Source organism: Talpa europaea, assembly GCF_964194135.1.
Source record: "Talpa europaea genome assembly, chromosome: 6".
In the NCBI taxonomy this organism is placed as follows: Eukaryota; Metazoa; Chordata; class Mammalia; order Eulipotyphla; family Talpidae; genus Talpa; species Talpa europaea.
The window spans coordinates 137255863-137268688 of NC_140072.1; the positions used below are offsets into that span (position 1 = coordinate 137255863).

Genomic DNA, 12826 nt, shown 5'->3' on the forward strand with positions numbered 1-12826 from the left:
TGTCCAGTTTGCTAGAATTTTCCAAAGATCACCTTTTGGCTTTTGTTTTCTATCCCATGAATGTCCGCTCTCTTATTAATTATTTTTGTGTACTTTCATTTTGGTATACATTATTTTCGTACCATTTGATGGATCCTTGAAATGGGTGCTGAGATCATTAATTATCTGCCTTTTCCCTAACAAATGCACTTCAGGGGATGATTTCCATACCAAGTTTACTCTTGATCACAGCTCACAAGGTGTATGTCACACCCAAATTTGTCCTCCTTCTAAGTATCTCCACATTTCTGTGAAATGTATTTTTCTTAAAAATATTTTTGCTTTGAGCTGTTTCGGACTCGTAGGCTAGGAACAGATGTACTGTACATGTTTCAAGTATTTGGTGACTTTCTACGTGTCCGTAATGGATTTCTCTCCTAATTCCGTCCGAGCAGGGAACGTGTTCTGCGCACTCAGATCCTCTTGGTGGGTGCACCTGGTCTGTGCTCAGCTTACAGGGGTGCAGACCGCAGTTGGCCAAGTGTTCTGGATCGGTCAGCAAGATCATTTCTTTCAAACTCTTGTCTTCTTGTTACATGAGTTACTATGAAGAAAATGTTGAACTGTGAATTCCTGTTTTTCTTCGGTCAGCTGTTTTTGCTTCATGTATTGGCCTCCTAGAAATTTAGAATGACTGATGTTGGCCTCGTAGAAATTTAGAGTCACTCTGCCTCCCTGGCTGGTTTGTCATGTTATTGCTGTGAAGCCTCCTACTCTCCTCCCTAGTGTCACTCCCTAAAGAACATGTTCTAGAACTGAATAGTCTAAGTCACGTTGTTGTTGTTATTATTGTTTGCATGCTTGTCTTCATCCTTTTATGCTCAAATTATCTCAGTCTGCAGAGTTAAAGTCTTTCTTTAAAGTAGCACATGTATTTTATTTCAGTTTATAGTAATTGTTTTCAGTGAGAGTGTTCAGTAGCTTGACACTGATGGACTCACTGACATGTTCGGGTGTAACGCTGTCACTTCACTATTTGATTTCCATGTGTTCAGTCTGATCTTTGTGACTTTGTATTTCATTACTGGTCTGACCTGAAGAAGTATTCTACTTGCTTCCTGGGGTATATTAGCTGTTCAGTTATACAGTTTATTGTGATGATGTGATGGCATAGAGCTCATTACCTAACCATTTATTTCTTCTAGTATGTTTTCCATGTGTTTTTTTTTTTTTTCTGGTTTCCACAAAACCTCTTTAATACGAGAAATTCCTACAATCCAATCATTTCAGTGATTATGTGTTCAGTGGGATAAACCTATGGGTTTTATTTTATTTGAATTTGACTTTTTTTTTTAAAGATTTGTTTATTTATATAAGAACTGGGGTACATTCAGAAGCGCAGGAGGGTGAGAGGATTCACCAGAGCCAGAGCGGGGAGCAGAGCAGGCAGATTGACCGAAGTACACTGCTGAGGGGAGCAGCGGTGAGACAGGAGAGGTCTGTGCGCCATGTGGGACCCTCACCCGACGGCCAGGGATCGAACCCGCGCTGCAGAGGCTGCGGGCAGCTTCACAACCCAGTGCTCAACCGCTGCGCCACCGGGGAGGCCCTTGAATTTGACTTTTTATTTATTTACACATTTTAAAGCAATTTGCAAAATATTAAAGTATGATCTTTGCTTGTTTATTTGACACAATGATTTTTAAAATACGTGATGTTATTTTAAAGGTGCTTTGTATGAATGAACTGTCCATCCTTTCCTTTTGACAGACTTTTATTGGGGACATCCTCTTGCTGGTTAATCCATTCAAAGAGCTGCCAATTTATTCCACCATGGTGAGTATAAGATTTAAAATATCTTTCCGCAATATAGAGTGATGCTCACCAGACATATTATCTAAAGTGGCTGGTTAAGAAGAAAAATAAAACAATAAATGTCGTCAGACTTCTCGAGAAAGTCTCGGTTTCAAGGCTGTGAATGGTGACTTTAATACACTGAGACAGCTTGGGGAAGGGACGTTATTTTTTCACGAGTTCTGTGCACTCATCATGTGTGATTCTAATGCTAGAAGTCACTAGGCAGACTTCTGACATCACACACGATGTGCTTGTGTTCGGGGAGCTCTCAAAGTTCCCAAAGAATCAACGAAGTTCTTAGAGAAAGACCCTATGAGCACAAGAGAACCCCCCTTACTGACCCCCCACCCCACCCCAGCCCTGCTCACCAAAGTCGGTGTCGCTGCTGCTTTAAAACCTCATGGAAACTCGCCCGCTTTCACTTTCATCCCATCCTCTCCCCCGTTATTATTCAGTGTAAGATCCCACCTCATTCCCATTGTGATGTATTCTTGGCTGTATGAATTCTATAAAACTCTGAAAAATTTTTCCACATTTGCTTCTCTTTGCGCTGTTGCGTGGGAAGGGAATACTGGCGGATCTTCTGTTCTTTTGAAACTACAGATAAAACCATCTGATAACTTGTGCCTGATAAGTTGGGTAATGAAAATAATGATAATAATAAGACAGAAGTAACCTAATAACTCGAATGCTAGATAATAATAATACTTCTGGTAATTCTAATCTAATCATAATATCTAACCATGTCCGAATCTGTTTCCAGTATGTGGGTTTTGTCAGTTGGTTTCCATGACATGGCCATGATTCTGACATTTCTGGGATGTTGATTGAATACCAGACCTTTTATATAAGACATTATAGAATTTGAGATGGTGCTGTCTTCTTTTACGCAAGTTTTGTTTTTATCTGTGGTGGGTAGATAAATTCCAGCAGACCATCCTGACCCAGTTATGGCCCTCTTGCACCCCACACGTCTGGAGGAGTAGGAGGCTATCTCCCCAGCGTTGCGAGACTGCGGAGAGCTCTGTGCGCATCCTCCAGCTCGCTCGGCAGAATGGCGACGTATGATGAGAAAGAGTTCTGGAGAGGAAATGCTCGGTTAAATGCCTTTCTAGCTGCTTGGTGATTTTCAGGACTTCTGATTAGGTTTTTAAGTTTTCCAGCTTTTGGAATTGCTCACGGTGAGATAATTAGCCTGAAACCGGCTACTTCATCACAGCTGTGTGATCAAACGTGCCCTCTCTGTTTCTGCCTGTTTGTATTGTGGCAGCTTCAGGAGATCATCTGCCCTCAAACACCGAAGCTTGACCAGGATAGTGTGCGCGCTCTTATGTCATTCTGTATGTGCTGGGGGTGGGGGGAGGCAAGAGAGAGCAAAAATGACATTTACAGTTAACAATTTGTCACCCTTGATTGTAGCGTTAGGAAGCATCTTATGACAAAAGCCAGTTTTAAATAACCCAGTAATATCTGTACGTTCATAACTGTCATTTAGCTGCATCTGTGGGTCTGGAGCCCAGATTCCAAGTGGGAGGGGAGACGTGGCGTGACAGAGCCATAGCTGTGTTCTGTCTGGGGATGGACAAAGCCTGTTATTTTGTTTCTGTTTTTGTGTTAAGGACTCAGCAGTATGACAGTTTTATGGCTTTAAACTATAGGTTGTATTTATAGTTCTTTCAGAAATGCTTGTTAGTAGAGAAAAAGGACAGATCCATTAAAAGACATATTTCTTTATTACTGTGGGAATAAGATGTGCTTAATTGAAATCTTTGCCAAAATAGTTCATAAAGACTTAAAATAATGAATGCAACATATAAAATCTATGTCTCACCCTGTATATCTATTATTTCCAACTGGCTCCGGCATAGACTATAAGAGGAAATAAATATGTCTTTGGGGAAAATATGCACAGATACAAAGCTTACCATGAATTATCCTCTCTTTCCAAGTCATCATGAAATTTTACTATGTTCGGTGCTTTTAAAATGTACATCCATCAAATGGAATCAAGTAGCTTGTACTTTCCTGCTTGGCAAGTAATAACCCTTAAAGTTAGAGATGGCGGTAGAGGAAAGGACTTCATTTTTAGACTGACTTTCTGGGTGTCTTCTGTAACGACACTAGCGCCGCGGAACCTCAGATCAGCTGTGCGTGTGCAGACCGTGTCAGGATCGCTTCATTCTCCGGTGGACACACGGAGGCAGTTTAATTTCTTTGCGTGTGTCTGTTGATTATAAATATATGTGTTTATTTCAGAGCCTGTTTCGAGAGGGCTTTGAGGGGGAGTTCTCAACACTTAGCTCTTGGGGGGGGGGGGGCGGGTGTGTGTGTGTGTGTGTGTGTGTGTGTGTGTGTGTGTGGAGAGTAAATGCAAGTGATCAGGTTTTTTTCTGCCGTCCCAACATTAGCATCAATGATCGACACCTGTGGTCTTACACCGGGCCTGCTGGTGGACCGGGCCGGAGTGTGGTGTGAGTGTGCGTAAGTGGGCACACCTGGGCCTGGGGGCGGAGCATATAAGGGCGGAGGCACAGAGGTGCAGCAAACAGAGCATGGCGGCAGAGGACTGTGTGGCGGGGAGGTGCAGCAAACAGAGCATGGCGGCAGAGGACTGTGTGGCGGGGTGCGGTGGAGGCCAGAGAAGAGACCACGAGAGAATGGCAGAGAGCCCATGACATCCTGCCTTCCCTGCAACTTATTGCCTCCTACAAATGGTGCAGAAAGATCAATAAAAGCCTGAAAAAGCCTCTGAGGGAGCCTCCTTTTCCTGTCTGCCCGGATCATAGAAAGCCTGTTCCGTGTCTTGCACTACTGGGTGGCAAAGTGATTAGCAGAAAGCAGGGGGTTCCTAGATGTCTGAAATGATAAATTCTGTTCAAGTGGTTTTGCTTCTTCTTGTGTTGCTGAGTGTGAGAAGAGCAGGGCACAGACAACGCGTGTGATCATGGCTGCAAAGGGGAGCAGACCACGAGCCCGAGTCTGCGTGTGCATCACCTGTGTCTCTCGGGCGCTGCGCTCCGCACTGTATTAAGTCTTTGCATAACATTTCTTATTTCTAGCAGGTCATTCATCATGCTTGTGGAAGACTGTGGGCAAACTTCCTTGGGGACTCATATCCTCGCCTGCAGCGAGCAGCCTTATCTACTCGGGCCTTGCTGCCGTCAGCAATGCTGACCCGGGCTAACGAGCACCCAGCAAAGGGGCACTTGTGGGCCAGCGAGAGCCAGTCTAATGAAGTAAAACCAGCAGCCACAGTTGATGGCTCATCGCCGTACCCACGAGAGGGAGTGGAAGGAGAAATGGGAAAAGCGACCGGATCTTTGGAACTAACTTTATCAGAAAAGCTGCCTCGTCACCAGGAACAAGAATGTGTTGTCAAAGCAACGAGCATCCCTCGAGCCTGCTGCATACAACAGGGCTGTTGGGGGCTTGGGGACGCTGCGAGGGGCTTCCTCCCCGGTAGGAGCCACGCAGCATCCTGGAGGGAAAACACGAAGAACCTACAAGGTCGCCTCGGATTTCTCTCTCTTATGGCAACACTGAGGGGTACCCAGTTGTCAAGGCGGTGGCGGTGGGGGGGAAGCTCACGGGGCTTCACAGGGAAATGAAACGTGATGCGAGCAGAGAGCAGATCTTGAAGAGCGAGGACGAGTCTGACGCGGGGAAGGAAGCATGTTTTGGGGAACTGTTAGCGCCGGTGATGGAGATGAAGACATGCCAAGCCCTTCAGAGGAGTCTGTGGAGCGATTCGTGAAGTTGAGACGTTCAAAAAGTTGAATGACTGAGAATCTGGTGTAGGACAAGATTATAAATCTAATTTAGAGTTTTGATTTTATTTTTCAGAAAGAAAAAATAAAGAATTATCCAAAATAAGGAAATCTGGTCCGCGTAGCGTTTGTAGGTCTGTTTATTACATCCGTGTGAGGAGAGAGGACACAGAGGCGAGACTGGCCCAGGCGGCAAGGTAGCCCGAGAGGGGGTTTCCTGACAGACCCGGAGCTGCAGGGACAGAAGGGGGACTCTGCAAGACACGAAGTCCTAACCACAGAGTAATTTTATTTGAGGAATAATTAAGAGGAGCGAGTCAGCAGGTGGCGTGGCTTTTGAATTCTGATTCTGAAGAGTGAGTTTACACAGCCATGAAAATGCAAGAAAAAATGAATTCACGGGGCACGCTGGACATGTGTCACTTCGAGTCCACCCTGTGGGGTTGGCCCGCTGCTCAGGCCCTGAGACCTGCTGCTCTGCCGCTCTGTGCTTGCCCGTTAGGGGAGTGGGTGCTCTGGGTGCTGTGGCGGCGCGTGGCAGCTGCCAGGCTGAGGCCCTGTCTACGTTCTGCAAGGTTTGGCTGCTGTGGGCCCCCTGCCACCCCCTGGAGTGGACAGGCAGGACCAGGGGCTGCGGGTGAGGGGTCGGGCAGCTGGCTCCGCTCAGGCTGGGCCCTGGGCAGGCCCCTGCACGGACCGTCCTTGTCACATTGACTCTCAAGAGCATCCCAGTCGGTGTAAGGATTATTACTTCCCTTGCAGGCAAGAACGCGGAGACTTGAGGGGTGACCCTCAACTTCTATAAAGTCTTCTGTGAGTGGCAGAGACAGAACTGAGATCAGGTCGCGTGAACCCAGAGCAGATGCATCCTCGGCACAGATGCCCAGAGGCAAATATTTTTTTAAACTATACGATTCTTTGTACGAAACACACATTTATTTTCCAGAATACACTGCCTGGCACATGGGTGGTCAGCGGGCAGTCCAGTCGGGTGGTCACACCCGCCTCACTGAGTCACATCCCTGGAGGAGGCCACGGGGGTTCCAGGCCTGTGAACGGCCCGTGAGCTGCGCGCCGCTTGGTTGGTCCAGAGGCCAAAAGTGGTGGTGCCCATGGTCCCCGTCCACGTCAGGGCTCCTGGACTCAGACGGCAGCAGGGCAGTGACCGTGAGGAGGCGCACACCAGAGCCGGAGCCCGTGGAGAGGCCTGGAGCCCTCACAGGCACTCCCAGAGGGTGCGGGTGCAGGGACGCCGGCGTCCGGTGGCGAGAGGAGGTACCCGGGCAAGGACGCGGCTGCCCCTGCGCCCCTGGCTGGCCGAGCGAGAGGGTACAGTGCCCCTGCCCGGCGGAAGGTGAGCGGGACCGCGCCAGCCCGGCAGGAGTCTTGAACCGCAGCGGTGAAGTCTTCCAGGGTTGCCTGAGAGAAGTAGGTAGAAAAAGCGCTGCCACACCACTCCATCTCACGTCACCGAGGACACTGGGAGCCAGCGCCGAGCACAGCATCCCCGGGGGGCGCACGGAACGTTCCGGCACGTCCGCTAACCCGGCACGGAGAGGAGGTTTCAAAGAACAGGGAGGTGAGGAAGTGGTGAGGCTGACGGTCATGGAAACGACTCACCCGGCGCGCAGATCAGCCGCCACGCCTGCCTTTCAGTGATATTTGGCCTAAGGAGAACCCCAAGTGGGTCTGGAGAAACAGCCACGTGGCTCTGGGCTCCTGCCTGGCTTGTGCTCGCTTTGCCCGCGGCGTCTCCTGGCACCCCAGCAGCACGGGGCAAAACAGGTGGAATTTAACAGCATTTTGTCAAAACCCGACCCGGTCCGTGCCGCACTGGCGGCAGGTGACGGAGCCTACGTGCCGGGCCCCCCAAAGACGAGAAATTCGTCCTGTGAGAAATAAAGCCGCGCCGAGGCTGCTCCGTTTACAAACGACAACGCCTGCGTCAGTGTCCTCATCATTATAATCCTGGCAGAATTTAAGATGCAAAAAGGTGCAAATATCATACAATAGATGCTCCCCACCCCATTACCTCCCGCCTCGTCAGCCACGATTCTCACTAAAGCACGCTGTGTTGTCTTCACCCCCTCCTGAGACGGGGACACAGCTTGGAGATGTGATAACAAAATCCCTGCCCTGCTTTCTCCGCAGCGCTTGTATGCCGGGTCGTGCAGGAGGTAGGGGTGGGTTTTCAGTGTGTGCTGTCCCCGAGGGCACAGAGCATGTCAGCAGGTCAAGGCCCCGTTCACAGGCGGTCACAGCTGCTGCCGTGAGGCCGGCGTCACCCGCTCTTGTGCCCATGAAGCGCCTGCAGTGCAAAGAGCCTTCGCCACTATTTGCAGTTTCCACTCACCGAGAGGCCAGAGCAGCTATCCCCTTTCATAAAACAACAAAGCGCGGTCTCCCTGGTGGCGCAGGGGTTAAGCCTCAGCACCATCAAGCAATCACTGCAGCATGAGTTTGATCCCCAGCCAGGGAGCTACCCACATGGCACAGCAGACCCCTGCTGTCTCCCCCTGCTCCCCTCAGCAGTGTGTTTCAGTAGATCTGCCTGTTCTGCTCCCCACCCTGTCTCTGGGGAATCTTCTCACCCCCACCCCCCGTGCCTCTGGCCTGCACCCCAGCTCTTGTCTGCATAAATAAATCTTTAAAAATAAAGAAATAAATAGAACAACAACCAAAGAAGCTCTTCGTTAACCATTGTGCTTTCAAAAAGCATTCCGTGCTGACAGGCTCAGGTCTGCCTCATGCATTCCACATTCCCTAGAGCGCGTGATTGTGTTCAAATGCAATCAGCTTGATTTATTCATGGACCCCTGTTTTGGACATTTCAATGATTTCTTTTCACCCCAAGTGCCAGCATCTCTGCGCTCCTGGTCCCGCGGAGGCCCTGGGGAGAGCCATCCTGCCGCGGCCCGCTCCCCTTACCTGCCCACGATGCCACCTCTGCAGGTGTCTGCCAGCCCTGGAGGACGCTCTGGAAATCAAGCCCCCCATGAACAGGCTCTGGGCCCTCCGAGCACTTGAGCTCGGATGAGAACCTCCCTCAGCCTGGGTCACGGGTCGGGGCCAGGGTCTGCGGTGTGACCCTCAGGGCCGGGCGCTGTGACCACAGTCACCCCTGAGCCCCATCGGTCACTCGGCCTCAGCGGCCGTCGCGACGGGATGCGTGTGACCGCCCCTCCTTGCGGTGGCCTCTTCCGGCCGCCAGGAGTCTCTGCTCTTCTTCACGGGTGTGGGTTCTTCGTTTGCCCTTGGATTCTTTGCCCAATTTTCCATTTTATTTCTAGTTTCTCTGCACTGATTAGTGGGCGTGTTGGTGGGAGACGGTGACTTGCCCATCCCGGGTCAGCGTGTCCTGCCTGGCCTCGTCGTGCTGGGGTGTTGGCGGCGGAGTCGTGGAAGGCGGCGTCTGCTGAGTGGACCCGTCTTTCCCTTCAGATCTGCCTTTGCGGGCGCCGCTTCCTTGCCCCAGAGCGTGAGGGGTTTGCTGGGCGCTTATCTGGGCGTTTCAGGCTTCGCTGATGTGCGACCCTGAGCTCTCCTTGTGAGGATGCACGGAGGCGCCGGTCGGGCAGTTGTCCCCTCTCAGCCGGGGTCACCTCCGCGGCCCCTTGCACCGGCCTTTCCAGCAGCCTTTCCTGCCGGTGCGTGTGCAAGCCTGGCCCCCAGCCCCGCACCCGCGTGCGCCCCGGAGGCAGGTCTTGTCTGCTCAGTCCCTCTCCCGGGGGGTCATGCCCACCCTGACCTCCCCTCGTCCTGATGGGGCAAGGCGGCCGCACCCCGCGGAGCCCAGCCTGTGCCCCCGCCCGCCAGGTTCCTTCTTCTCGAGCTGCCCGGCCTGGCCGAGCGGAAGACGCGGGCCCTTAGCCTACATTGAACGCCGGCTTCTCTGGCGGCTCCTCTGCCCTGGAGTCAGGTGCTTCGTTTTATTCCAACGGCAGGGATGGCACCCGGCGCGCCAGAGGACCGAGGAGGCTGGGGCCGTGCTCAGCACCGTGTCGCTTTGTGTTTCTGAGACATTTGTAAATGCCGTGTGTTCATCTGCAGCCGCCTCTCTGCAAACTAAAAGGCCTGTGCGCTCCCGGCTCTGACGCCCGCGCTGCAGGAGACGTGGCAGGAGACGTGTTGGGGGAAGTGGCTGTGCCGACGTCCTGCCTGTGGGTCGCACCGGGCTTCCCGAGCTGACCCACCCTGGAACTCAGCGCCTGCGAACAGGCAGTCAAGGGTCAGAACAGCCCCCGTCCAGGCTCCCCGGGAAGGCGCCGAGTCGGGCGCGGAGGACGAGCACGCTGGAGGCCTCGGCTTCTCCGCAGCTGCTCGGAGTCAAGGTTCCCTCCCTGTCTTCCAGGTCTCCCAGCTCTACCTGAGCCCCTCGGGGAGGCCCTGCTCCTCCCTGCCGCCCCACATCTTCTCCTGCGCCGAGAGGGCCTTCCACCAGCTGTTCCAGGAGCTGCGGCCCCAGTGCTTCATCCTCAGGTGAGCCCCGAACCCCGGCCCGGGCCTGGGGGGCCTCGGCCTGCAGTCGCCCGGATTTAGTGCTTGTGCTGATTTTCCCCCCTCAGGCCGCAGCCCCTGTGTCTTTGCAAGGAGGGTATTTGAGTCCTTGCAGTGGACAAACAACTTCATTACTAGAAATAGGCCCAGCTGTGGCTGAATCAACACCACTTAGAGGCACTCACTGCAGCTGCACGATTCACAACTCAGAATCCCGGTTTGTGCTTTAGAGTCTAAGAAAACACGAGGAGGCACAGTGTCAGGGGGGCTGCTATTCTCCAAACGAGGTGCCCCACACTCTCGTGAAAGCAGCACCCCACCTCCGGCATTTATCTTTGCTCTTCTCACCCGGAGGAACACCAGAGTCACTGCTCGTTAAGACGGAGTGGCCGTAATAGCTCGTCATGGCAGGGGGCCTAGTGAGAGGGTGATTTACTTTGGAGCAAAATTTCTTCACATCCAAATAAGAGGCGCCCTGCGGAAGGGGGTGAATGAGGTTTTACAGCGGTAAGAACTCAAGGAAGGCTGGAGCGCTGCTGTCCAGACTCACAGGACTTGCCATTTTCCTCACCTCGTTCTTTCCAGACTGTGTGTTTCATGCAGCTTTTCTCTCGTCCTGGTTGACGCAAGGCAAAGACCTTATCACTTTCACTAGCACATGACAGCCCTAAACTGAGAACTTAGAATTCAACTAAAGACGTAGCTTAAAGCTCAGTGGCGCGCGGAGCGGCTGCTGTGGCCCGTCACGGGCGTTTACTCTGCAGGGATCAACTCCCATGTTCCCAGAGCAGGTGTCTGGGTGGCCTGTAACTCGCGACGATTTAAATTTAATTTCTGCTTTGAACTTCTGTCCCTGACTCTGGGGTGTCTCCCTGTGCTGAGCCTGGGCCCCGCCACCCGCCTCACCTTGGCGCTCGGAGGCCCTGACAGGTGGCTCGAGGCTGTGGGCCCCGTGTGGAAATCTCCCCCATCCTGACGGTGTGCGTGGGGGGTCAGCGGCCAGGCCAGGCGGCTCCCGCGCTCAGGCCCGCAGCCCAGGCTGTCCGACAGGCTCCAGGTTCTCGCAGGCCCGCGAAGGGCCCAGCCCGGAGCCTGGGTTCATCGCCCCCAAGGACGCGCGCTGGTGCTTTCATGTTTTTCCTTTACTCTCCAGAAAGGTGAACATTCATTGTCCTCTGTCTGCTTTCAGCGGAGAGCGAGGTTCCGGGAAATCCGAGGCGGCCAAGCAGATCCTGAGACACCTCACCTGCCGCTCGGGCCCCGCCCCGCGCCTCTTTGACTCCAAGTTGAAACATGTGAGTTTCTTGTTTGGGTTGGAAATTTCGGGGGTTTTTGTTTGTCTTTTTAAGTCAGAATATTTCCCCACTTTTTTTTTTTTAGGTTTTTTTTGGTGTGGTTTTTAAATTGAGGTAATGGATCACACCCCCCTATGATTTAGGGTCCGGGCTCACGCCGCCACCCCACCCAAGCCTCTGTTGCCCTCCACCACTGCCCACCCCGCCGCCCCCCGTTGCTCCCCACCGTCCACTCTGGTCTGCTCAGCAGACACTGGGAAGGAAAGAGTTGCTCTGGGGGACCCCTGGCTGCCCGGTCCTCGCTGCCTGTGCCCAGGGGCTGTGTCCCTCCGGGTCCAGGGCAGGAGGGCAGCGCGGTCCAGCCTCCTCGGCTGCGTTCCCGCCTCTCGCCTCAGAGCGCGAGCGTCCTGGGCCCCCGTGCTGGGCTGACGTTTCTCTCACCTGTCTGTCCACAACTCGTCAAGTGTCTCTCCTGCCACCTGCCCGCTCCTGCCCCTCCGGGGCTCGGCCTGGTGCCCCCTGGCAGGGGCTCAAGTTGTAGGTGGTGACGAGTGACCGTAGGAGAATCCGTGTTCACACGCCCAGGACACGGTTCATCGTCCCCAGTCACCCACATTAACTCACCAGGGGGGGGTCAAATAAACTGGATGGATGAAGTTGTGCATCTGTAACCAGCTCCTGTAGGTTTGGGTGTGTTTTTTGCCGAACGTTGTATGGAAAGTGCCTGCTGCCAAGCGCGCTCACTGTTCCCGCTCAGAGTCCAGGCGAGCCGGGGAACGAGCACGGCTTGCGTGGGCGCCTTTCCCTGGGCACACATCTGTGTGGCGCCACCTCTGGGCCACGTGTCACGTTAGCGCAAAAACCCCCCTGCCATTCAGTTTTTTAACTTAGTTTTTATTATTTTTTGAGCTGTGCAAGGAAAGTATTTTATTTTTAATTACTTTTTATTGCAGTAATGTTGATTGACAGCACTGTATGGTTTGCGGTACAGGTTCACACCTCTCAGGTGTGTCACCCCACTGCGCCCCCACTAAAGCCCCCAGGGTCCTTTGTCTAGACCACGCCCCCCCACTAGCCTTAATTCTTCGGTCATATTTCTAGGTTTCATTTTGGTTTATTTTGTCTGTTCCTTTGTTTTGTTTCTTGTATCCAATATAGGAGTTGAATCATCCACTATTTAGTTGTCTTTCTCCTTCCGACTCATTTCCCTGAGCGCCTCCTCCTCCGGTGTCATCCGAGTTATCTTTTTTATGACTGAGCAGTATTCCACGTGTATTTGTACCACATCTTAACCCACTCGTCTGTTGTTGGGCACTTAGTTGTTTCCATAACTTGCCTGTCGTCAGTAGTGCCGCAGTGAACACAGGCGTGCAGATGTCCCTTGGAAATCAGTGTGTTTGTATTCTTCATGGAGACGTCTCCAAGTGACAT

General features: G+C 52.5%; 1 protein-coding gene across 1 annotated transcript in view; it reads left to right on the plus strand.

Annotated features, from left to right (window-relative positions):
- Positions 1-12826, plus strand: part of MYO16 (myosin XVI) — a gene marked incomplete at its 3' end in the record, with an annotated part of 208207 nt that overhangs the window by 61715 nt on the left and 133666 nt on the right. Inside the window, exons 11-13 of the mRNA XM_084235962.1 lie at positions 1750-1815; positions 9955-10082; positions 11290-11395. Of these exons, the coding sequence (XP_084092088.1) occupies positions 1750-1815; positions 9955-10082; positions 11290-11395 (300 nt within the window). The remainder of the gene's footprint in view (positions 1-1749; positions 1816-9954; positions 10083-11289; positions 11396-12826) is intronic.